At 33.3% G+C, this 27,569-nt stretch overlaps 1 protein-coding gene across 3 annotated transcripts in view; it reads right to left on the reverse strand.

Annotated features, from left to right (window-relative positions):
- LOC140441382 (uncharacterized) overlaps positions 1 to 27,569 on the reverse strand; it is a 670,394-nt gene that overhangs the window by 437,902 nt on the left and 204,923 nt on the right. For all 3 annotated transcript variants that reach the window (XM_072532091.1, XM_072532089.1, XM_072532090.1), the window contains exon 2: positions 24,588 to 24,847. In XM_072532091.1, coding sequence (XP_072388192.1) covers positions 24,588 to 24,831 — 244 coding nt within the window. In that variant the 5' untranslated portion in view covers positions 24,832 to 24,847. The remainder of the gene's footprint in view (positions 1 to 24,587; positions 24,848 to 27,569) is intronic.

A 27,569-nucleotide genomic window follows, 5' to 3' on the forward strand; every position in this document is an offset into this window, starting at 1 on the left:
TAGATCACAAGGTAGTCGCATTTCGCGTCCGAATAGGACTTTGGCTGGTGTCTGGCCTGTTGATTCGTTAACAGCAGATCTGTAGGCCATTGTGAAGAACGGAAGGTATTGGTCCCAGTCTCGCTGATGATCGGACACCATCTTTGTCAAATATTTGCCAACTGTCCTATTCATCCGTTCTACCATACCATCAGATTGCGGATGATATGCTGTAGTTCTTGTTTTCTTCATGCCTAGTCTATCACATATTCCTTGGAATAGATCGCTTTCGAAGTTCCTGCCTTGGTCACTATGTATCTCCAAAGGCACTCCAAATCGGCTGATATATTCTTGGATCAACTTATCTGCAACGGTGGCGGCCTTCTGGTCTGGAAGTGCGTAAATCTCGACCCACTTAGTAAAGTAATCCATTACTACCAACATGTACTTGCCTCCATTTTTACTTTCTGGAAATGGCCCAGCGATATCCAAAGCTATTCTTTCAAACGGGCTTCCAACATTATATTGTCTCATAGGAGCTCTCCTTTTTCGGTAAGGCCCGTTACTCGTAGCACAAATAGTACATTTCTTACACCAGTCTTTTACGTCGTCGGAACTGTTCATCCAATAAAACCGTTCCCGAATTCGCTGAAGGGTTTTCTTTACACCAAAATGCCCTCCCGATGGACTGTCGTGTAACTGACGAAGTACTTCGGCTATTCTGCTCTTTGGGATCAGCAACTGTCTTCTCTTCTCTGAACCGTCATCATTTTTCAGGACTCGTTTGAGCAAGCCATATTCGATGATAAATGAGTCCCACTGGGCCCAATACGTCTTAACTACTGAGCATAGGTTTGATATTTCCTGCCAAGGTGGTCGACGGTTTTCCTCTTTCCATTTTCGGATTTTCTGTATAACTGGATCTCTCTCTTGTTCTTCCCTTATCTTAGTAGGCATCCAGTCGTCGTTGACAATCGTCGTTCTTAGCACTGCTGCTTCCTTGGATTCCGTTTTGTTGCAGTGGGAACACTCTGCTGGGCATGGCCTTCTGGAAAGAGAATCAGCGTTTCTATGGCTAACTCCGGCCCGGTGCTCAATCTTAAAATCGTATTCTTGGAGTCGTTCGATCCACCTGGCTATCTGACCCTCTGGATTCTTAAACTGCATCAACCACTTAAGGGCGGCATGGTCGGTTCGGATTAGAAACTTTCTGCCATAGAGATATTGATAGAAGTGCTCTACTGATTTCACTACTGCCAGAAGTTCTCTTCTCGTGACGCAATAATTCCGTTCAGGTTTTGAAAGAACTTTACTAAAATATCCGAGAACTCGTTCCTGCCCTCCTTGAATCTGAGACAGCACTCCTCCAATTCCCACATTACTTGCATCCGTATCTAAGATGAACTCTCCTTCTGGCAGTGGATACCCTAAAATTGGTGCTGTTATTAAATGCTTTTTCAACGTCTCAAAGGCATTTTGGCAGTCTGTATCCCAGCGGTATTCTCTTGCTTCCTCTGTAAGTCGCGTTAATGGCTTAGCGATATCTGCAAACTTCTTAATAAACCTCCGGTAGTAAGTACATAGTCCAAGAAAACTTCTCACTTGATGTTTGTCAGTTGGTTTTGGCCATTCCTTAATGGAATCGATTTTTCCCTTATCCACGGCCACTCCTTCTTTACTGACTATATGACCCAGATAATTGACTTTACCTTAAAATAGCTGGCACTTCTTGGGGTTTAGCATCAATTGGGCAGCTTTAAGTCGATTAAAAACGTTTTCTAAATTCCTCAAATGATCTTCGAATGTCTCCCCCAAGACGATTATGTCATCTAAATAAACCAGGCATGTTTTCCAAGATAACCCTCTCAACACATTTTCCATAAGCCTCTCAAATGTCGCAGAAGCATTACAAAGTCCAAATGGCATAACGTTGAATTTCCACAATCCAGATCCTGTGGTGAAGGCTGTCTTTTCTTTATCGACTGGGTCCATTTCTACCTGCCAGTATCCAGACTTCAAATCTAAAGTAGAAAACAATTTACTTCCAGCCAATGTGTCCAATGTGTCATCGATCCGACGCAGAGGATAACTATCTTTCTTGGTAACGTTGTTCAGCAAACGGTAGTCCACACAGAACCTCGTCGTTCCGTCTTTCTTCTTAACCAGGACCACCGGAGAGACCCATGGACTCGTAGAAGGTTCTATCACTCCGTCTTTCTTCATTTCCTGAACAATCGTTTTAGCTTCCTCTCTTTTCGCCTGTGGTAATCGTCGAGCTGTTTGACGAATTGACTTAGCATTACCAGTATCAATTTTATGCTTAACAACCGTAGTTCTTCCCGTCTTTCCTCCTTTCGGTACGAAAATATCACGATACTGCCGAAGAAATTCCCTTAATTTCCTTTTCTCCATCTGATTTAGAGACTGTCCTGCAACTGCAACCATTTGGTCGAATTTATCGTTGGAATTATCAGATGTTGTCGCCTGACGGATTATGAATGTCACAGGTACACAAGTTCCTACTTTTGTCTCTTTCTTTATGGTCACTGGGTAGTCGTTGACATTGATAAGTCTCACAGGAATTTCCTTAGCCGAAGTCACCAATTCCTTTCCAATTATGATTCCACGGCCAACCTCATCGTCGTGGTTCCAAGGCTCCATCATAACAGGTCTCCCTTCGTCCACAAATCCCTGTAGCCGCGCTACTATGATCGTTTCGCTTCTCGCAGGCACGACTGTATCTTCTGTAATGGCTGCTTGCATAGTGTTGTCATTATGTGGATGGAGAAATACCTCCTCGTTGCCAACTTTGATTACCTTATTCTTAAAATCCAATTGGAATCCATGCATATTCATTACGTCCATTCCTAATATAACATCCTCTTCGATGTCAGCAACTATAACAGTATGGACGAACTTTTCTGCTCCAATTCCCAATTGTACCTGGATTTCTCCATGAATGTTGGCATTTTCACCTGTAGCGGTCCGAAGTCGCAACCTCGTTGGTAACAGTTTCTTACGGCTGTTTATAACTGTTGGACGCATAATGGTTCTGGTCGCTCCGGTATCCACCAACAACGTATGTCTTTTACCATTTATTTCTCCATCTACATATACACTATCTTCACGACATTTCAAAGAAGCTATTAGTATGAGAGGGTCTTTGGAAAAGTTCTGGGTCGACGCTGCCCCCTAAGGCTGACCCGTTCTAGTTTTCCTGATGGTGAGTTTCTTGATTTGCGTCGTACCTAGGGTGTTTACAGGAGCTTCGTACGTGTCCTATTTCGCCACAATTCCAGCATCTGATGGTCTTCGTTTTCTTATATGTCATGCTTTTCATCATATTAACGAGCTGGTCAAGTTTATCTTCATCTCCTTCCTCTTTTACAGTCCTAACTTTACTGTACCCGCCAGAGGCCTGCGTAGCTGACTCGTATTCGAGGGAGGCGGATAAGACATCAACCAGCGTCTTGTGACGAGCTAATCGTAGTGTTCTCTGCATTTCATGATCACGAAGACCATCAATAAACGTTTGAACGGCCAATTTTTCCATCATGTCTTCGGGAGCTGTTGGATAAGCATATCGTACTAATCTGGCAATATCTACCTCATATTCTTGAAGAGCCTCATCTTTCTTCTGTCTACGATTTTTAAGCTGCGACTGATATACATGCTCCAAATGTTCGTGGCCATATCGCATATTTAACCTCTTCTTCAGTTGTTCGAAATCATCGGTCTCCTCTACGGCTATGGTCTGAAGCACATCTAAGGCATCTCCTCGAAGAGCGATAGTCAGGTTTACCGCCTTTTCTTTTTCAGACCATCCATTTGCTCTTGCGGCTGATTCGAACTGTTTCATGTAGTTGTTCCATGACGATTTTCCATCGAAAGTTGGGACTTTCACATGGACAGAACCTCCACTTCCTTCAAATTTCGGCCGTGTTTCCAACTTACATTTCGTCTCTTCTTCTTTTGTCTCCACTGTAATTGGATTGTTTCCTCTCTCTGCTGTCCCTGTTTCCTCCATCTTCCTTTCCATCTCTTTAATCTTTTCTTCGAAGGCCGACATATCGGCAGCAACTTGGTTTTTTAACGAAGATATTCTATCGTAGAGGGCAGACATCTCAGAAGTTACTTTAGAGATTTCCAAAGAGATATTAGCAGAGACTTTGCTTTCCAGCGAAGAAATCTCGTTAGAAACTTTGTTTTTTAATGACGCGATGTCACCAGAAACTTTGGCTACATCAGAAGAAGCTTTCGAAATATCGTCAGAAACTTTGTTCTCTAATGATGCGATGTCACCAGAAACTTTGGCTACATCAGAAGATACCTTCGAAATATCGTCAGAAACTTTGTTCTCTAATTTCGAAATCGACGAGATAACAGCATCTTCAAATATATAAGTCTCTGGATCTAGTCCTTCTTCTAGCAAAGCGTTCTTTAGTCGTTGGACTAACTCAGCCTTTTTTCCGGTAGAAGCTAATTCTCTGTCTTCGAGATGCCTTCTTAAATTAGTCACTGTCAGCTCATAAATCGTCGTCATTTTCACAATTTACAAATATTCACTTGTATTATTATTATAAGTCTAATTTATGTTCGGTCCAACTTCTAACACCAATGTTGTGAATTTATTAATTGTTATGTCTTTAATTTATAATGTCTTTATCAAAAGGTTCTTATCTAAATTTATTAAAAAGCACAATAACTTATATTAATTTATTTATCACTAAAAATACATAATTTATTTAAAAGCGAGCGTAACAATAAATATCGCGGGCGCGAATCTTCTTTATTAACTGACCTCTTCCAAATAAAATGTCCTGTTATATACTCAGTACCGTTAGACTCGAAAAGTATAAAACCTTCTTGAGTAGACTGGATGGCGACGGTAAGGGCAAACTGGATTTCCCTCGCATCGGTTCGACCTTTTTTTCTGGAAGGTCGTTCAGGTAAAATAGAAGGCTCTCGTAAAATCTAAAACATATTAGAATTAGTCATCATATATTTTACAGTTATTTTTAGGCCAGGATATTTATCGTAACACTATGTTCAGTTTCCATTGAGTAAGATGTTTTCCCTTTCTTTTGGATAGCACTCTTAGAATCAGACAAGATTAAGGCTCTCTTGATATCCTTCTCCAAGACAAATTGAATCGCATGATTAATTGCAATAATCTCTGCAGTGCAAACTTGAGTCTGCGTAGGGAGTTTACTAGAGTATGAGTATTCAAAGTCAGGACAAAAAACACAAAATCCTGCTGAGCCCTTACTATCAACTGACCCATCTGTAAAGATTATAGTGTGAAGTGGATTGTCAAGTGAGATTCTTTGAAATTGAATTATTGCATGCTCATCACCTTTATTAGATTGCATATTCCTAATAGGGATAGAAGTTAATTGATATTCTAATTCAAAATTGTGGCACGGAAATAAGTCACTAGAAAATAAATTTGGGGTATGCTGGAATTTATTCATGATGGAAACTAAGAGGGGAATACTTTTTTTATTCCAGTAATTATGATTTGATTGCATTGATATTTGTAATTGATTCAAAGCAGAAATTATTGGATTATTAGTTAGAATAAGATTTTTTAGGAGGAATTTAGAATTAAGCCATTCCCATCTGTACTTTAGAGGAATTTGACCACTTTCACCTAACAATGCATGAATAGGGGTAGATTTCATACATCCTGTTATGATACGAATACTCTTATATTGTAATTTATCTAACCTGTTGATTAGCACCTTAGGACAATCTGATAATATTTGACATCCATAATCTAAATGACTCTGTATCAAACCATTATGAACTATCTGGAGAGTTTTAGGATCACTACCCCAATATGTTCCACATGGAGCTCTCATTACATTCAAGCTACGACTTACTTTTAATTCTATTAAATCCACATATGATTTCCACTTCAAGTTTTTTTGAATAACTACCCCTAAATATTTCACTGTATCCACCCATTTAATTGCATGACCTCTAATTCTTACGTTTGGAGGATTAATTTTACGATTCCCTATTTGAAATATAATTGCTGAGGACTTATTGTAAGATAAATTAAAGTTGTGTTCTAATAACCAGAGATCCATCCTATCCATTAACAAGTTCAAAGAATTAATTAATTTAAGTAGATCAGCCCCACTAACCAAAATAACCAAATCATCTGCATACTGTATCAGATTACAACCGCTGGGAATAATCTCGTAAAAAGATAGGGAATACAGATTAAATAAACATTGGACTTAGAGGGGAGCCCTGAGGTAAGCCCTGATTAGTTTTTCTTGGACCATAATTTGACCAGTTTTGTCCTTTACATAAATACTGATCATTTAATATAGAATAAATGACATTTGCTAGTTAAATAGGAATGTTATATTTAATTAGTTTAGAGTATAAAAGAGAGATGTTGACACTATCATAAGCTGCTGAAATATCTAGGAAAAGTCCTATGGTAAATTGATTCAATGAAAATCCTTGTAGTATTTTAGAATTTAGTAATGAAATGCATTCCATGCAACCTCTACCCCTTCTAAAACCAAGTTGCAATGGATTTAAAATATGATTGTGTTCTAAGAACCACTCAATTCTGTTTTTAATTAATGTTTCCAGCATTTTACCAACACACGATGATAGAGCTATTGGCCTATAATTAAGTGGGTCAGTTTTATCCTTTCCATGCTTAACAATGGGTAATATAACCGTTTGTTTCCACGAGAGAGGAACCTGTCCCTTCCGGATACATTCATTAAAGAATTGAATTAAGAGTAATGATCCAGAGTGCGGTAAATTTCTTAACATAGAGTATGAAACCTGATCAGGACCCGTAGCAGAATCAGTTTTAGACAGAAGAGTATTGTGATATTCATCAAATGATATGGGATTCTCAGAATACTGCAGAGGACTGAAAAGTAATTCAAAGTCTCCAGAAATAGGTGAGAGAAATGTTAATACCAGAAACCTTGTTAATTTTATTCCAAATATCTTTAAGGGGAGTATTTCTATTTAGTTTGCTACAAAAGGATCTAAAACTTATTTTTCGCTTTAATTTTAGAAATTTTCTAGCTTTCGCTATGAATTTTTTAGCCTCTATATAGTTTTCAACACTAGGAGAATTTTTAAATGTATTAATAGCTAAAACTCTCTTTTGTATTATATAGGCACATGAACAGTACCTCAAATGAAAGGATTTAACAAATAAAATACAATGAGGTATAAAAATTTAATGGAGTAGCATGTCAAAATGGCCTTAGTTATGTATCTTCGGTCCTATTAGTCCAATCGTGACGTGCGATACCTCAAATGATAGCACTTAACCAATAGAATACAATGACATAAGAATTAAATACAGCATCACGTCAAAAGGGCCTTAGTTACGTATCTTCGTTTTTAGTGGCCCAATCGTGACGTACAGTACCTGAAATGATAGGATTTAACCAATCGAATACAATAAGATAGAAAAATAAAATACCTCAGCTTATCAAAAGGGCCTTAGTTATGTATCTGCGGTCCTATTAGTCCAATCGTGACGTTTCGTACCTCAAATGATAGAATTTAACTAATAGAATACAATGAGATATAAAAATTAAATAGAGTAGCCTGGCAAAAGGGCCTTAGTTGTGTATCTTCGATCCTATTAGTCCAATCGTGACGTATAGTACCTCGAATGGTACCATTTAACCAATAGAATACTACGACGTAGAAATCAAATACATCAACACGTCAAAAGGACCTTAGGTATATATCTTTGCTCCTATATATGTTATGTCAAAAGAGCCTTAGTTGCGTATCTCCGGTCCTATAGGTCTAATCATGACATATGAAGCCTGAAATGATAGGATTTAACGGAGATAATACGATAGTGGAGAGAAATTAAACATGGCGGCATCTAATAACACCTTAAACTGGCAGCAATAAAACGAATTAACGCACAGAGGTGTGTGGCATATTACGTGACAGGATTTAGCGAATACCATACGATTACGTCGTACATCTCTTTGCATACGTCCACTTTTAGTTAACTACTTACTATGTATTCAGTACTTTGCTTAACGGTGTTGAGGCATGGAGTCTTAAACAGAAGAATGTTAAAAATCTTGAAAGCTTTGAGATGTGGTGCTACCGCCGTATACTAAAAATAAGTTGGGTGGATAAAATTACAAATGAAGAGGTAATACGCAGAATAAATAACGATCCAGAAGTTATACTGAATATAGAAAAGAGAAAACTTGAATACTTTGGCCACCTGATGAGAGGACAAAAGTACACATTCCTACAAAATATAATGCAGGGAAAAATCCAAGGACGCAGAAATCCAGGCCATAGAAGAATATCCTGGATGAGAAATTTAAGAGAGTGGTTTGGCTGTACCACTAACGAATTATTTAAAACAGCAGTAAATAAAATTAGAATCGCCCTAATGATATCCAATCTCCGATAGGAGAGGCACTCAAAGAAGAAGATATGATAAACTCGAAAAATTTCCAACGTTCACTATTAGACATATGCCTTCCGTTCACTGCACACATTTACTGCTCCTTGACGCTGTGACGAGAATGAGATAGGATTTAACAAATAGAATGACAGAAAACTAAACAAGACAGTACGTCAAACGTGGAATGCGTCGTAGAACGTGAAATATTAGCGTAAAATTATATGATGGCCATAGACGATTCTTTAATACCCAGCAAATGACTCGCGTTGTAAAATTACATAGGCGGGATCTGTGCGAGTAAAAGTCGATCATTTGTTTTATAACCCAAAGGGGACCATAAAATATTCGACGTTAAAATGTGACATAATGTAACGGTATGACAAATCTTTTTTCTCCCGCACGGGTGCATGCCTGTGTACCTATACAAGGGGACCCGTGCATAACCTTTAAGTTGATCGTAATACATAACTGCAACAACAAGTATGTTGACGACTTAGGTTAGTATATACAGTGCATTCCGTACGTTTTTTAAACATGATTAGGAAATTGTTCACTGGAAGCTATTAAAGAAGTTCTTAAAATTTTTGCGGGTCACCTTCTTTTCTGTAAATGGAGTGAATATTGCTATCCATTTAATTTTTTTCCTCAGTTGAATAATTCCTGCTGGTATTTGGTCTAAGCTTATTTCTTTTCCCCATTCAAGCTGTTTTATAGCTAATTCTACTTCCTCTTTATAGTGCCCTGTTCACCTGTTTTGGTAATTTCGGACTATTTCATCTCTTACAACATAAAACAGTTGTTTCAGATATCTTTATAGCGTTTCCTTTTTCATGGATGAATATGCTGCCGTTTTCATCTTCTACTATTTCATATGGAGCTACACGATTAACAATTCCAAATCAAGAAAACACAAATAACACTCCGAATTATATTATACAACTAATAGTCGAAAAATGAAGAGCAAGAGGTAAATGACCAAGAAGCCGAAATCTTAATGACGAACACAAATATAATCGACTAATCAGACAATTAAGATCAGCGCTACATGATGCACGCAATGTCACATTTGAACACTACATTAGTACATTGTCTAAAGAAGATCATTCAGTATGGATAGCAACAAAAACACTTAAAGAGACCTGAACAACACAACCCACCAATTAAGAAAGATGACGTTAGTTGAGGAAGATCAGATCAGGAAAAAATGTCAACATTTTCAGAATACCAGATAATAATATTCAAGCAATAGAACACTGAAAGACCAGTTTTAATCCTTGCAACATTTAAACATCATAGTTGTACCATCTCAGGCAAAGCGATGTAAATAATAGAAAGAAAAGAAAATGTACAAGATGTTACAAAATTTTAAGAAGACGCATGACTAGTAGAAAGGCCGATAGAAAAGTTAAAAAAGTTAAAACATACTCTGAAGAATGTGATGGCAAAACTGCAATATGTCTAGTGTGCTTCAATGAAGCACATTAAAAAACAATTTTTCTTATACAGGAACTATTATTGAGTAAAAACATATTGTACCTTAAGTGGCCTTATAGTATTGGAAGTCGTAAGTTGACAGTTTCTAGTAGAACGTTGTTATTGTTAATTACCTCTGTAAAAGTGAGTTATAGTATTTATAAAAAAAATGGATGTAAATAATATGCCTTCGACATCTAAAAAAGCTAGATGAGAAGATAAACGTAGATTAAGTACTATTTAAATGGGAATAAGCCACAATTAAAAGTTAAAGTACGTTTATTGACGTTTCAATTTCCACTTCGGAAATCGTTCTCAAATTACAAACATTAGTTTATAAATACTAATGTTTGTATTTTGAGAACAATTTCAGAAGTGGAAATTGAAACGTCAATAAACGTATTTTAACCTTTAATTGTGGCTTATTCCCATTTAAATAGTAATTAATTTAAAATGCCACAAGAAAATAGCTTCAGAACAATATAAACGTGAAGTGGTCTAAAAACTAAAAAGTCCCCTATTGAAACTGGTTTTTAATAATAAATTTAATAATATGTTAAAGTTTTTTTAATATACCCTAAAACTGAAAGCGTAAAGAATCAATTGCAAGTTACAAAATACTGGTAGAGTCATACTGTTTGGACAAGTACAGTTGTTTAAATAATCGCTTTCTGTGATAAACAAATTGAATACATTGTAAAATATTTGTTGATCTGCTTGATATTTAGCACACTTTAATCATCAATTGCCATAATTTCAAGTAGCTATATTACCTGTCGTTAGGCAAAAAAAGTTATTAACATTTATAAATTACTACAAACATAATATCTTAGAGTTTACGGTTTTTTGGAATTATCTCAATTATTTATGTATTTAAATTTGGTATTTCTCTACATAAAAAACTTTTTATGGTCTACAACTTTGAAATATTTTTCTTTAGAATGTATAGAAAACGTTTAATAAGTAAAAATTATTTTTTTTTGCCTTTTAAGATTGTTTAAAAAAACAAAGCAAAATCAGCTGTACGTCTTTACGAATTTTTCGTCGACTACCCCTCATACTATTTAGAATTTAAATTTCTGTATAAGATTTTTTTAAACTATTTAGCGAGGTTCCGTGAACTACTTTCTTATGGCATGGTCAAAGTCAAATATTATTTTTTGATATGATTAAGCCACCATTATTGGTCGATATTGAGATGAAAATTACATTTTTAATTAACTAATATTTAACGATACGATTTCCAATATTTAACCTTGTTCATTGTACAAATTATGTAAAAATGTGTATAGGTACATATTTTGTACAAAAAACGTTTTTTGAGAACGATTTCCTGAATGGAAATCAAAATGTCAAACATTAAATAATTAAAAATGTGATTCTCATCACAATCACGACCAATATTTTTGACTTAATCCCATAAAAACCTAATATTTATCTTAAACTATTCACTGATAGCTTCGATTAAACAGCTTGGAAATTAAAATATGTAAAATATTCCCCTACACAACTCTCTGGGAAAAAATATCTAAATTGAATAAAAACAACTGAACGTTGATATAAAAAACTAGTTGGTTGACCCCAGTCGGCTAAAACCAGCCGGCCGACAGGTAGATTCAATGTCTTCATTTGAACTTGAACCCAAACCGATCGATATTTTTATGTTTTCGAATATTATTCTAAGTATTAATACTGGCAACATCTATTGGCTTTAAAATGATACCAAATACAGTAATTTTACCTCCCGTGGTTACAATGATGGTTTGATGTAAAAAATTTAATATATAAAAAAATCGGATTATTGAAAAACCGATAACGGTGCCAAGCCTACAAAGGTGCACTAAACGAACATACACGACTTATAAATAGAAAATGATAGCATTTCTTGGTGATGCTAAATTACTGCAACGTGAAAAGAGCTCTAAATGATAGCAGGATGTATATATATATATATATATATATATATATATATATATATATATATATATATATATATATATATATATATATATATACATATGGCTTCTTCAGGGCTGAAAGAGAATAAATTATAATTAGCTACCATATATTATCTATTAAAACATTATTGATCTTACCGTAACTTAGAATTGTAGAGTTAGAATATTAAAAAACTTTGCTAGTAACATAGTGGTGGTTTTTGTTACTATGTGCAAAAAAAGTTTTTTTTAAGGTTTGAAATGTATGGTAGCTTTGAACTTAACACGCAAAGGTATACCCAAGGTTAATCGAAAAACCCAATGTAACTACATTTAAAAAGGGGTAATTCTTTGAATTGTCGGCAATAACTAAATTTTTGATTTTTTTAAAGTTTAAAAGTGAGGTTCTGTTTTAGCCAGAACGCAAGCGCTGACAAATTCAGTAGTTCTTATGAATCTTTATGTCGTTAAGGTTCATTGGTAAAAAACGAATAAAATTAAATCCCAGTATAGGGAAATATTATTTTGATTTTCTTTATTTAATTATATTCTATTGTTCATGCATTATTATATCTTATTGATATGCATCTAAGAGAAGCAAGGGAAAGTTATCTTTTTTAGATAATGAAAATTAATTATAATTTTCATTAACTAAACCCAGAACCCCAACGCTGTGGGGTTCTGACGTAGTAAATCTTGAATGAAGTGCATGCATTTTTATATGAAAAATACTATACACGACCTTATAGACTCGTACAGTGTTGTCAATTCGCTCACTGCGTATTTCGATAATTCGGGGTTTCCCCTCTTCATTTTCTGTTTAAGCCAAAGAGGTTATTTCTCATTTCGCGATTGTTTAAGTAATGGATACCTCAAAATATATTTATGATCTTAAAAACGTCAAAAGTATAATATTTAAGTAATCTATATTTTAAACAGGTACTTATAAATGACAAAATATTGTTATGATTTCTAAAAATTTGAACCTGATATTTATTGAAAGAAATATAATACTTTTGGTTAATTAAGCCATTGTAACATTTTTTTAGGAATATTTAACTCAACGGGACACAAATCAATAATAGACTATATTCTAAAAAATAGAAATAAACAATACGAACAAGTATTAGATATGCGGAGCCTTGATTTCAGCTAACGTAGGGACTGGTCACAATTTAGTTTTGGAAAAAATTTATCATAATTTGATTAAGAAACACAAACATAAACCACCAACACTAAAAACTAAAACTAATAGAGAAACATTTGACAAAAAACTATATCAAAGTAGGCTAGATCAAAAAATTTAACAACAATGCATCACGTGGGATGAAGATAACTAAGTTAGTTGTGAAAAGAATTAAAACAACATAAAACAAACAAGGCTCTCGGAGGAATAAAAATAAACACAAACTTAAATAAAAGAAAACGTACACTATAATGCTTACCCAAAGTATAGAAAATAATATATCTGAAGAAAACAGAATGCTTATCAGAAATATAGATCTGAAAGAACGCAAGACACATGAATATTAGAGAGTTCGTAACAAGGCCCATGGGCTAATCAGGCCGAAGAAAACTATAAAACATGTAAAAGTTTATAAGAGGGACAAAGAATAAAAATTAAGGAATTATTATAAGGTATTTACATCAATAAAATAGAATGGACAACATAGACAAATAAACCGGACATGCTCTTGAAACTCCACAAATAACATCAAATGAGTTAACGCAAATGATAGAAACATGAGATAAAAGAAGTCATCACAAAGTTGAAAAACGAGGAGTGAAGAACGAGTATTATGATTTCTCTTTTTACAGACAGGTGTAAAATGCGACCCAAATACTTACAAAGGAATTGTTAAGTACTATTTTGAAATTATTAATAAAAATAATATCAAATAGTCTGAAGAAAACGATTAGTATATCAGACGAACAACAAGTTTCTTGTGCAGAGAAGTATATAATAATACAATAAACTAGCCTACCTATGTTTTGTTGATTTAGAAAGATTTATATTTAGACACTCGTCCTTTAATAGAGTGAGACTATCGGATGCGATACACATCTGTACAACAGATAATATTACTGGATATTATAAAAATAATAGAGAATCTACATGTAAGAAACAGAACCGAAGTAAAAGTTCAAATAGAAAAAACAGAATCTATAAACACTACTAGTGTAAGCTTTTAAGGTAAGGTTTTAAGCTAGTAAAAATTAAAAAAACATAACAAACAGCAAACAAGGAGATAAAGATAATATGCGATGCTGATGACGCGTTTTTGATAACAGAGAACGAAAATGATCTCCAAAGAATACTACACCAGTTTAATACCAAAACCAAACGATTTAATATAAAAATTTTCTCACTTATTATAAAAAGTTTAGAATTTTCAAAGGAACCAACAAGGTGAAAACTTAAGATTAAAAACCAACTGATAAAACAAGTATTAAAATTTAAATATATGGGAATAAACTTATCGAGCAACAATAATATTGAAGTGAAAGTAAGGAGATAAGTGACACAGTCAAGTGGAGAAGCAGGGTGCTACAATGACACAATACGGTGAAACAGCCACTTAGAACTAGGCAAACAAGTATAAATAAACAAATCTGTAATCCGGCCTGTCATGACATATACAGCAGGAACGAGATCAGATACAAGCACAGATATTTGGATCAAATAAGATGAGAATACTAGGAAGAATGACCGGAAAAGACTATTAGACAAAACAAGAAGCAATGACATGAGAAACCTAGGCAGAATAAACAATATTAATCTATTTGTACAGACACAAGCATGGATATTTGAAGACAAATGAGATGAGAATACGAAGAAGAATGACCGGAAAAAGACAATTAGACAGGACAAAAAGTAATGACATAAGGAACTATGCAGAATAAACAATATTAATTAATTGGTTTAAGAAAGGAAAAGAAAATGAATCTGTCACATTAGCAGAACGGTTAGAGGACCTAATAGTTAGACTAGCCCTAGAAAGAAAGAAATAAAACGAAATTATCCACACGAATAGGAACAAAACGGGCAATTTGTCTATATCAAAAAAGAGAAAGAAGACATTGTAGTTAATTAAATAGTTACATTGAGATTATATTTTTGATAGGAGGCAATTATCTTTTTTGATATTGTCCCCTGGTCGTCATCTAGGAAAAAGTACAGCAAAGAGTTTTAGAGAAAATTAGATATTATTTGTAGCGAATTAAATTTTCTACACCTTTATTCCTATTACTTTTATTCGTAAAATGGAAAATAAAAAAGTTATAAACAACAATAACTAAAGATTTTCATTATTTGTTTAATTTCATTAATTTCTTTGGATTTTACAGCACACCAAAGTTCTTGAATACTCGTAAGAATACGATAAAAATCATTAGGTTTAGTTTTTTATTAAATATATTTTTTTATTTATACAATTTATTATTTTGTTAACATTGTTCTGTGATTATTAGTTTATTATCTACTTTTTCCCGATCATCTATGATGTAAAGTTTGCAGGCGCGTTTTTATGTGGTATCCCCATTAATGGCTTAATGGGGATACCACATTAATGGTATCCATTAATGTTGGCTTAATCCACAGACAATTTCTAAGTGAGATAATATTGAGCATAATTATATATTTAAAAAGTTGTTTTCCAGGTACTATTTGTTTATTTTCTTTTATGGTCTAGGCTACGTTTCTAATTCAGTATCGAAAATGAATATTTGCAGAAGAATGGGAGTTCGAATTGGCGTAATTGTCCATGATATTAAGGCACACTTCAGAGCATTTGAGGCCTGCTTTTTGGCAACCACACATACTTCCAAATGCTTCCACAGTTTGCCTGGCATCTACAGAAAATTTATTTTAGAAGTTCGAGGGAGCTGGAGTTTTGAAAGTTTTGATTGGTATCCAAATTTTTTCACGTTTTTCCAGCCCAAACTTCAGGATCGCAGTGTTTTTTGTTGATAAACTGTAAGACTTTGGAAACGTGTTGTATCTTGTATTGACGGAAGCAATGATAAGTTAAATGAATTTTTCGTCACTGTCTTGTCAAATCGTTTGTATCTCATGCTGCCATGCTTTCAGAGAATCATCTTTGTTTGCATTATATAAAGAGACGAAAAAATGTTTGCCAACGACAGTGAGCAAAGATAGCTCGGCTTTTTCACTGAGAAATAATGTATCGCTAGCTAACTAAGGGTGTTTCTGTAAAATTTTAATGAATTTAAGTATGCCGATCTTGTAAGCTGCTGATGTTGTATGGCAACCTGAAAAAGCATGGGAAAACAGCTAAACTCTGCAATAACATTACACTGCTTAATTCCTAATGCCGTGAGCAAGACAAGAATGTCAATGTCCTCTGGTACGACAGTCATAGAATCATATGATTAAATTGCAGCAAGCGCAGAACGGATGATGACTGTATCTGCATTTGCAAGACAATTTGTTCAAAAAATTCCACTCTACCTCATAGGTGGTTGGGAAAATGGTCGATAATAAACTAATGATACCATAGGAATCCCGATAACCACTACACTCCCTCCGAGGGGTGAAGATTCAAGAGAGAGAGAGAGAGAGAGAGAGAGAGAGAGAGAGAGACATTCTCCATTTTTCGATTAAAAGTTATAGCCCAGTTTGGTTAAAAAAAAAGGTGGAAAAATGTTTCGCAGATATCTGAAGCTTTTAAGACAGGTGGGGGATACTAGATGATGAATAGATGAAAAGATACTCCTAGTTTTACCTTGCGTTTTTTTTTAAGCAATAATTTATGGTCACAATTTGATTTTTTGTCTATAAATTTTTTCCCTTATATTTTAAATAAACAATATTTATGTCATTTTTTTATGTCAAGAATATCTTTATTTTCTGGTTTTTTTTTTAATTAAAATTGATAAATAATTTACAGAGATATTTGCAAAAAGCAGTTTTTTGCACTAATTTATAAATTTTATTAATTTTTTTATTAACAAAATAAAATGGTATTAATACATTTAAACATCAAGGAATTACCATCTTTTAGATTTGTGCAAAATTTCCCCCCGATCAGTCAAATATTTTATAAGTTATTTAATTTGTTTATCCCTGAGGCTAATTATTTAAACTATTGAGCTTGCCCTATGCATGATGCTAGACACGTTCAGCAAATTTCATAGGATTCTTTAACACTTAGACTATCTCAGAAGTTAAAGGCATATTGAGTTTTCATCGAAATTATTTACAAAATAAACGTTTGAAAAAGGGGTATGTTTTTTACTTATAAACAATTGTAATAACTTCTATATTTTTCAAGCTACAGACTTGTACGTACAACCATTGGATAGCTGGTAAAAAATCTCACATTAAAAAATAAAAAACCTTCTATGACCAATAGAAACGAAGTTAGTGACTATTTTTTTTAAAATAATATCTCCATTGTTTATAAACATTAAGAAGTAAAATTTGCACAAATTTTGAATGAAAATCTAAACTTTATATTAAAACTTATAGCTATAAAATTTATCTAATTTTTCGAAACGACGGTACTTTCGAAAGATCGACATAGGAAAGTAAAGAGGATATCTGTTTCAGCTCCGTTTTTTTTCGGCATCGGAACTTCAAATTGCAACACGTAGGAAAAATTTACATTATCTCGGCTTCCTTTGCAGCTACAAGCCTCTTTTTTTTATTCTGGATAGCTCGTCGAAATATGAATAACTACATAGTTTTCACTGGCCGGAAAATATGGGAAAACTCGGAAAAATTGAGTCCATTTGAAATTCACCCTAAATACTTACTTTTTTTTAATTTGCTCGAATAGTCTGTAGCAGTATTAATAATGATGACATAATTTTCACCCCCCATAAATCTCGAAAAATCCCGGAAAATCAACATATGTTTTTTCATATTATATCAATGATGTAATAATACTTATATATTTTACAAATTAAATTTCAGGTAATTTTTTACACATTATATTATTATATTCCTTATATTAATTATAATTGTTTGTATTTTTATAATTAACAATATTGATTTTTATTCTATTTGTCTTAAAAATATGATATACAATATTAATCTAATCTGCCTTACTGCTTTGATAAAATAAGTCGATTTTTTCACCACTTGCCTTATTAAGTTTTGCAATGTTTATTGAACTTTACTTTTTTTTATTTTCTTTACATACATTAAACAAGGAAAAAAGATGAAGAATTACCCAGACAAATACAAAGAAATAAATAAACACATAAAAAAGAGAATAAAAGAAGCCAAAGAGGAGTGGATTAAAGAACAATGTGAAGAAATGGAAACCTATGAGAAAAAGTACGATGCGTTCAATATGCACAAAAAAGTAAAAGAGATAACAGGAAGCATAAAGAAATGCCAAATAGGTAAACTTAAGGACTAAGATAGAAATCTTATTGTAGATCTAGAGAATAAAATAAAAAGATTGACAGAATACCTGAATGAATTATTTGAAGACGATAGAAACAACTTAACTCAGATAATCAATGCAACTGGGCCAGACATATTGAAAGAAGAAGTAGAATACGCAATAAGAAACGCTAAAAATGGAAAAGCAAATGGACCTGATGAAATTCCTACAGAACTGTTGAAGCTTTTGAATGATAAATCCGTAACCATAATATTAAATTTTGCAGCGAGGAGCTAAAACAGTTTCCCCTCCACTTTCCTATGTCGATCTTTCGAAAGTAACTTCGTTTCGAAAGGTTTTAAGTTTCGAAAAATTGGATGAATTTTATAGCTATAAAATTCAATATAAAGTTTAGATTTTCATTCAAAATTTGTGCAAATTTTACTTCTTAATGTTTATAAACAATCGAGATATAATTAACAAAAAAATTGTCGCTAACTTCGTTCCTATTGTTCATAGAAGGTTTATTTTTTTTGTTAAATGTGAGTTTTTTTAACCAGCTATCTAATTGTTGTACGTAGAAGTCTGTAGCTTGAAAAATAAAGTTATTACAATTGTTTATAAGTAAAAAACATACCCCTTTTTCAAACGTTTATTTTGTAAATAATTTCGACGAAAACTCAATATTCATTTAACTTATGAGATAGTATAAGTCTTAAAGAATCCTATGAAATTTGTTAAATGTGTCTAGCATCATTCATAGGGCAAGTTCAATTGTTTAAATAATTAGTCCCAGGGATAAACAAATTGAATAACTTTTAAACTATTTGACCGATTGGGGGTAAATTTCGCACAAATTTAAAGGACGATAATTCCTCAATGTTGAAATGTATTAATAACATTTTATTTTGTTAATAAAACAATTTATTAAATTTATAAATAAGTGCAAAAAAACTGCTTTTTTGCAAATATCTCCATAAATTATGTATCAATTTTAATTGAAAAAACGGGAAAATAAAGATATTCTTGATATAACAAAATGGTATAAATATTGTTTATTTAAAATATAAGGGAAAAAACTTATAGATAGAAAATCAAATTCTGACTATAAATTATTGTTTAAAAAAAACGCAAGGTCAAAATAGGAGTATCTTTTTATCTATTCGTCATTTAGTACCTAACCCCCCCCCCCCCCCCCTTTGTCTTAAAAAGCTTCAGATATCTGCGAAACATTTTGCCGTGAAATCGATGATTTTTGTATAACCAGACTGGGCTATTATACGAATAAAGTTGTAGACAGTTTAATTTGCTATAAATACTGTTGTAGATGGCGAGTATTCAAGAACCCAATCAACGTTGGAGCACTAAAAACTAGAAAATAAATGAAATTAAACAAATTTGTAGTGAAAATTACTCTATGAAAAACCTTCTATAATATTGCTCTGATATAATTTTATTTATTTATTTCAAAATCCATTTATAAAAGTTTTAACACAGCCACACCATAAAAATAATAATTTTTTAAAATTTATTGTTTTTTGTATTATTGTTTTATTGTTAAATCACCAGAAAAGGTTATAAGGCCCAATAGAAATTTTTTTCAAAATTTTTTAGTTGTTTTGGTTTATAACTTTTTTATTTTTTATTTTACGATAAAAAGTACTAGAAATAAAGTTGTAGAAAATTTAATTTACAAATAAAGATTTATAAAATTTCTAGAGCTGCTAATTTACGAGATACAGCGCGAAAACCCTTTGCTTCTCTTTTTCCAAGATGCCGTTTGGGAAACAAGGGTTGCGACTCCACAAACTTGAACTTAGGTTTATACTGACTACCCCCACACATCAAAAAAATTAAATTGCGTCCTTTTAAAAATGTAATTTCAATGTAACTTTTCAATTGAATTAAAAAGAAATAGCTTATTCTATACGAATATATAAATAGAAATACGTGTTCTTTTATGAAAATTTCAGTGTGAAGTAATTTCTGTGAAACAAAATATCTTTGTTTATTCTATTAAATATACACACTGTATACCGATACATTTTTATCAACACATAAAAATTAACGATAACATCACCAGATGAACCGCAAAAAAGCTTACTCTGCAATTTGCACTCCACGGCAAATGGCTGAATTAAAAGTGACATTACGGACTCATTTTGTTTTAAGATTTGCAGCTATTCTATAATACCCACAATTTTTGTAATAGATTTGTGCAGTAGGTAGAGGTCTCTAGTTTCTCATTCAACAAAATTTTGGTAAAAAATAACAATCAGTTTAAAGAAATACATGAAAAACATTAAGGAACTCCGTATATTGAGTCCATAAATCGCTCAAGTCCGTTTTGTATGGTCAAAACCTTAATGCAGATTCCGCAATGTTATTTATTTATTTATTTATTTTAGTCCGTTGTGTATGGTCAAAACCTTAATGCAGATTCCGCAATGTTATTTATTTATTTATTTATTTTACAATAAATTTGAGCAGGGGTCGTAAAACCCATATGCCCATGTGAATACAATGTTATATAGTATGCAATTAAATGGTTACATTACAATAGTTACGTGTTAAGCACTAACTAACTAAATAAATATAAAAAAGAAAGGTAATAGCATGTAATTAGTACAAATTTAATGTTCGACTATGGAGCAGATGGTTATCCAGTTTATTTTTGAAAATATTGACAGATGGAGCATCTATGATCTCATCCGCAAGGCTATTCCATATCGCGAACACTCGATTACAGAGAAAAAATTGTCTAGTTGTTGTTAAAAAAGTTTCCTTTTTAAACTTAAGTTTGTGGCCACGGAGACGATTGTCATTGTCTAGTATAAACATATCCCTCACATTTCCAAAGTTGTATTTTACTATCCGAAACGTAATAATTAAGTCTCCTCGAAGTCGACGTTGTTCACATGTAGTGAGATTGGACATATTCAGTCGTTCTGTATACGTAGGACTTGAGCGACCAAAAGACATCCTAGTGCACTGCCGCTGTACATTTTCGAGAATATTACGATCTCGCACTAATACCGGACACCAAACAGTTCCGCAATATTCCAGAACTGGACGAATGTACAGTTTATACAGATGAACTGAGCTCATAAATGACACTTTCGCAAACGTTTTATTTAGTAGATATAATTTACTGTTAGCTTTTTTAGAAATATGCAAAATATATTCCGACCAACTCAGATTGTTATTAATTATAACACCTAGATCATTATGTGATTTCACTGTTTTTAACACGCGCCCATTAATAGAGTACGAAAGACACGGATTATTTTTACCCATGTGAAGAACTATACATTTGTCCACATTAAGAGGCAGCATCCAAGTAGAGCACCATTCCGATATGCAATCAAGGTCATCTTGTAGTAACTGGAAATTTACGGAGGGATCGGAAAATAGCTTCGTGTCATCTGCATAGAAAGCTTTGCTGCATTTAATGTGAAATTGTAGATCACTTGAGTATGCTATGAATAAAAGTGGGCCCAAAACTGATCCTTGTGGTACCCCACTTGAATCCGTTCTCTCAACTGACAAAGAGTCCCCAACTCTAACACAAAACTTTCTATCAGTTAAATACGCGTCGATCCATCTCAGTAATTGACCATGGTGTTCCAATTTATGTAATAGTCTTCGCTTTGGAACTCGATCAAACGCTTTAGCAAAATCGAGGTAAATAATGTCTACCGGGGCTTTTCTGTCTAATGCTTTTGACCATTCATTGACACACCAGAGAAGATTTGTCATTGTAGAACGTCCTTTGACAAAACCATGCTGATGTTTTGGTATAACCAGTTCATTTTGCAGAAAATCAGAAATTGTTTCGCAATAATAGATTCCATTATCTTAGAGATTATAGGAGTTAAGCTGATAGGACGATAGTTATTACGATTCAATTTGTTCCCTTTTTTAAAAATCGGTGTTACAGATGCGGTTTTCCATATAGGAGGCAAAATATGTGTGGTGAATGATAAGGACATAATCACATATAGTGGGTAAGCTAAAGCATGAGAACATTTCTTTAAAAATAAAGAAGATATTAAGTCGAGACCACGAGACGAATTATTTTTTAGGCTTTGAAGATGATGTTTAACTTTTGTAATGTAACTTTGAGTAATGATTATATTTTCAAGAGAAGAAGAAACTCGTAACGAAGTAATATTAGGCAACTGATGATTAGTGGGTTCGACAGAGAAAACCTTAGAGAAAGTACTGGCGAGGACTTCGGCATTCTCATAGTCACTTTGGGATATATCCCCATTATCATTTTCCAGTAAAGGTATAGAAACTTTTGTTGTCAACGAAGATCTAATATACTTATACAATTTTTTACAATTATTACTAATGGTTATACTCTCTTCGTAGGCAACACGAGCTTCATTTAGAGATTTCTTTAAAACTTTTGCAAAGTCTCGATGAATTAGTAAATCCTCTATGCGATTTGTACGTCTATATTTATTTTGTTCCACAACTTTCTTTTATACTTGATCAGATATATTAATTCCCTATTAATCCAAGGTTTTATGTTATTTTTGTATATGGTTTTTTGAAGGTATTTTGGTCTTTGCAGAAATTAACAACGTGTAAGAACTTATCCCAGAATACAACTGGATTCCTTATGTCGCCGAAAACATCATTAGAATCAATATCAGCCAGTTGGCGATTTGCATTTTCAAAATCAATTATTTCATATACCGTTTTATTAACATTAGGATTAGGAGTACAGTACTGTAAGTTAAACTGAATATGAAACGTTATGATTGCATGATCTGAGTTACCTACTGGAGAGCTTATTATGCGATGAGTTAATAAATGGGGATCATTAGAGAATACCAAGTCCAAAATAGATGGTAAATTATTGATTCTGAAACGAGTCGGCTCCGTTATGAATTGATGTAAATTAGAATTTAATACAAAATCTGTAAATACATTTTTGGAAGTTGTTAAGCCCCTAGGTGGATCAGTTATAGGCCACGAAATATCTATAAAATTAAAGTCTCCAATAACAATCAGATTCTCTAGCCTAGACAGTTCATCAAGTGATGCGATAAGGGACTCATCATCTGCTAATCTAGAGTCACCAGGCCGATAAACACATACTAGGTGAAAAACAAAAGAGTTTTTATGACATATTTTTAAGCCAAGAAGTTCCATATTAGGGACAGTAATATCAAGAGATGTAACAGAGAAATTATTAGTAATTTCTGAAGACAAGTAGATACAAGTTCCTCCTCCACGTCGATTACGACGATCGCAACTATAACGGAAATAATTATCAATGTTATAAAGAGAGTCAGGATCATTTGGTGTTAACCATGTTTCAGTAATAAGAATTATTTGAGGATTTAGGTTTTGAATGTTGCATAAAAATTCATTAAATTTGGAATTTAAAGTAGCTAGATTAGTATAGAAACAGAGCCAATTATGAAAACCTGATATATCAGAATTAGTGACGAAAGTTTACAATTTTCGGGACACCTTGTATATATTTTATGGTTCAATTTTCCTCTCCATTCGATTTTCTCTGTTCCAGTTCCACTCGCAGTTCTTTTAGGCATTCTATTTGATTCGGAATCTTATCGTCGATAATGGAAACGTTTTTTAACGAGACGTTTTGTAGAAGTTGTTTTCATGAATCTCGATTGTTTTTAAACAGTTAGCGCAGGTCGACATGGTGGCAGCAGCAAAGCAGCAATGGGAGTGAATCGCCGTAAATAGATAAAAACAAAATAAAGAGACTGACCTTGCAATCTGTAGATAATCAAAAATACGGGGTCTCTGATGCACTTTATGACGAAATAAAAATACCACTGGCAATAGAAAATTCTTCTGTTTAAGCTGATATAAAAATGATGGTTAAACTCAAACAATAACAAACTGTAATTTGTAATAATTCACTGGGAAACGTAAATGCTGCCACACACTACGATGCTCTACGATTCTAGATACGATATTTGTTGGTTTATTTGGTTTACTCTGTTAGGAGGATATATTATATATATATATATATATATATATATATATATATATATATATATATATATATATATATATATATGTATGTATGTATATATACATGTATATATATATATATATATATATATATATATATATATATATATGTATAATAAAGCTCGAGATTAAAAAAATAGTTAACCCATAGCCCTTTTATTGACTCCAACCCATCCAAAACAGTTATATATTTGTTCCAAACGAGTCACAAGTACTTCTTTTTTCTTATTCTTGTAGAAAAATATGGGTTTTTTCGATGATATATATATATATATATATATATATATATATATATATATATATATATATATATATATATATATATATATATATATATATATATACGTATTACATAATACATAATTTTTAAATTTTACTTACTTGTAAATGGCAAACTGATAGTTAAATTAGAGAAAAATCCTTCGGGAGGATACCTCACAAAAGGTAACGAGAGTGATGGGGCTATTACTAATGTAGTTCCAGGTGGTAAAGCTAACCGGCCATCTTGTGTTACCCAAAGTATCCTCTTTTGTCTAGATTTGGCACCTTCTTTGGATATTGATATCGGAATTACTAGTAGAATGATGGTGATGATTTTTAATGCTTTTAAGTAATATTCTGCCATAGCTCACTACTGCTACCTGCAAGAATTTAAATTATTAGGTACTATTTTTAATTTTTAAAAACTCTCTATTGCTACAATAAATTAACAATCCTATTTAATATAGTATACGCTTAAATTCCCTAAACTCTAAAATCCAGTTTACATTGGACCCGAAGAACAATAAACATAATGCATTTTTAGATGTTTGAGTAGAATGAAAAACAGCTCTAATCAGAATCGTTGTCAGAATCGTGAAATATCTCGGAAAAGCGTTGGGACTAAATGGTTATGTACTAAGATACAGCAAGCGATCCGAAAATGGTAAACCGCAATATCGAATAACATCGAATACATTAAGAAGTACGAGTGTATGTATTCCTTAAGTGGAACGTGATTCTCAGAAGTACCTGAGTTTATAGAGCTTTCCTGTATCTGACATGTAAGTAGTATTTGTTTCGTCGCAGATTAAATTTAAATTAAATTAAATTCAACTAACTAACTTTATAAACCCTATACCAACAGCTGACTGACTATTTAGTGCAGCTTCCATCAAATTGGTGATGCCCAATGACACTAATGTCCAAGTTGGAATACAATACTGGGTTTGTCAATCTCACTCTCAATTAATATTATAGTTGCTCACTCAGTTTGTTATAATTTAGTGTAATTTATTGTGTTTTAGTTGTTTATTGCTTGTTTTATGTTGTTTTAGCTTTTAGTTTTTAATACATATAAAAATAACGTACTGGGACCTGATGATGAGCCAAATATTGTAAGCCTTGAAACCCGTAGCCCAAAATTCACCAACTTTATTAAATAAAAACTGCTTAAGATTGTGAGTATTGACTCATTTCCTATATATACTATATACTAGTATTATGGACTCACATTGGCAACCTTTTGATCATCATCTAAAATAGTTGTTATATTTCTTGCTTCTGTCATAGTACCTTTAACTATAAGAATTAAGTCAGTGTGCGGGCATCGGAATTTATACCTGACCAAACCAGAACTGAGCCTTGTCTACAAGTAATTCTGTCGGCAATACTGCATTAGGCAAATCATTCTCCTTGTCTTCTCCAGATATTTTTGCGATTGCCTGGTGACCTCAAGCAAAACCTGGACTCATCCGAAAACAAAACATTACTCGAATCTGCGTAATTTGAAATTTCGTGTTCCCTTACAAAGCAAGTCGAGCTCTGCGGTATTCCATGGATAGCTGTAGACATAGAGCTAGTCTTCTGGATAATAAATTCGCTTTATGTCGGCGACGAACTGTCCACCTACTTACATTAACATTTTGTGCTTTGTTTAGGTGATTTTTCAGCACAATTTAAGTTAGAAGTCTATTTCTTAAGCACGAAGAAACCAAAATTCGATAATGAGTGAACTGCTCAATGACTCTTTAAACAGCACAACGACTTACACCTAGCATCTGGGCGGTATAATATTGGCTACGACCATATTGCACTAAAGCCACGGCTCTTACAGCCTCCGTCGTTGGTAATGTCATTTTAATACAATTCAAAATTCTAAACTCCAAACGTTTTAATACCAAACTGGTCTAGCTGGTAAAATCAGTACGATAACAAATTAATTTCTTGCCACTTGATCCAACTTTTTGACCAAAAACATACATTTCCATTGTTCTAACAAGTTCGCATTGTTATAACAAGTAATAAGTTTAAAAACTGGCAATAAATGAGAAATATGTCATGGATTGAATTTTCTGCCCCTGATACCTACAATATATTATACTTACATACATATATATATATATATATATATATATATATATATATATATATATATATATATATATATATATATATATATATATATATATATATATATATATATATATATATATATATATATATATATATATATATTTAAACTTAGAGCTAAGATTAATATTATTATAAAAATTAATATTAAACTCACCAGTCTTCCGGGTTGAACCGCGTCGATATCCATTTTGCCGAGCTTTCGACATCCTCTCTGATGTCTTCTTCAGGGCTTCCGAGGTCTCAGTCTCCCGAGCCCCCAGACACTACTACACTCACTAGTCACTTCTAGTTCACTCACTAGTTCACTACTACGACTGGGACCAGGGGACGGTTCATTTATACCGTCGATGGTGACGTGGCCTAGGTGGGGGTTAGGGTGGGGATTGGCGCGAGAGTTGGCGCGAACATTTCCGACAGTGGGATTTTGATTCGAAGATGGAGGGGGCGATATTTTGTTTATGAGAGGTCTCCATGTAGAAGGTAACCGTATGGCGTCATCTCTTTTATTAAGGGAATTTGGTCTTTTTTCTATTTCTATGGCTTCTCGGATAATTCTTGGTTTATAAAAGCGGATGGGGGCTATGGTTCTGGAGTTTTCGAAATCAATTTTGTGACCTGTATGAAGATGGTGTTGACCGAGAGCTGAAATTGAATCGGAATTGCGAACAGAAATGGAATGTTCATAAATCCTATTTTGAATTCTACGATTTGTTTGGCCTATATAGGATCGGGGACAGTCTGCACAAGGAATTTCATAAACTCCGTGCTGTTCGTTTGGAATATTGTCTTTGATTGATCGAACAAGAGATGAAAGTTTTTGTTGGGGAGTATCGACGGTATAAATGAACCGTCCCCTGGTCCCAGTCGTAGTAGTGAACTAGTGAGTGAACTAGAAGTGACTAGTGAGTGTAGTAGTGTCTGGGGGCTCGGGAGACTGAGACCTCGGAAGCCCTGAAGAAGACATCAGAG

Source organism: Diabrotica undecimpunctata, chromosome 5 (genome assembly GCF_040954645.1).
Source record: "Diabrotica undecimpunctata isolate CICGRU chromosome 5, icDiaUnde3, whole genome shotgun sequence".
In the NCBI taxonomy this organism is placed as follows: Eukaryota; Metazoa; Arthropoda; class Insecta; order Coleoptera; family Chrysomelidae; genus Diabrotica; species Diabrotica undecimpunctata.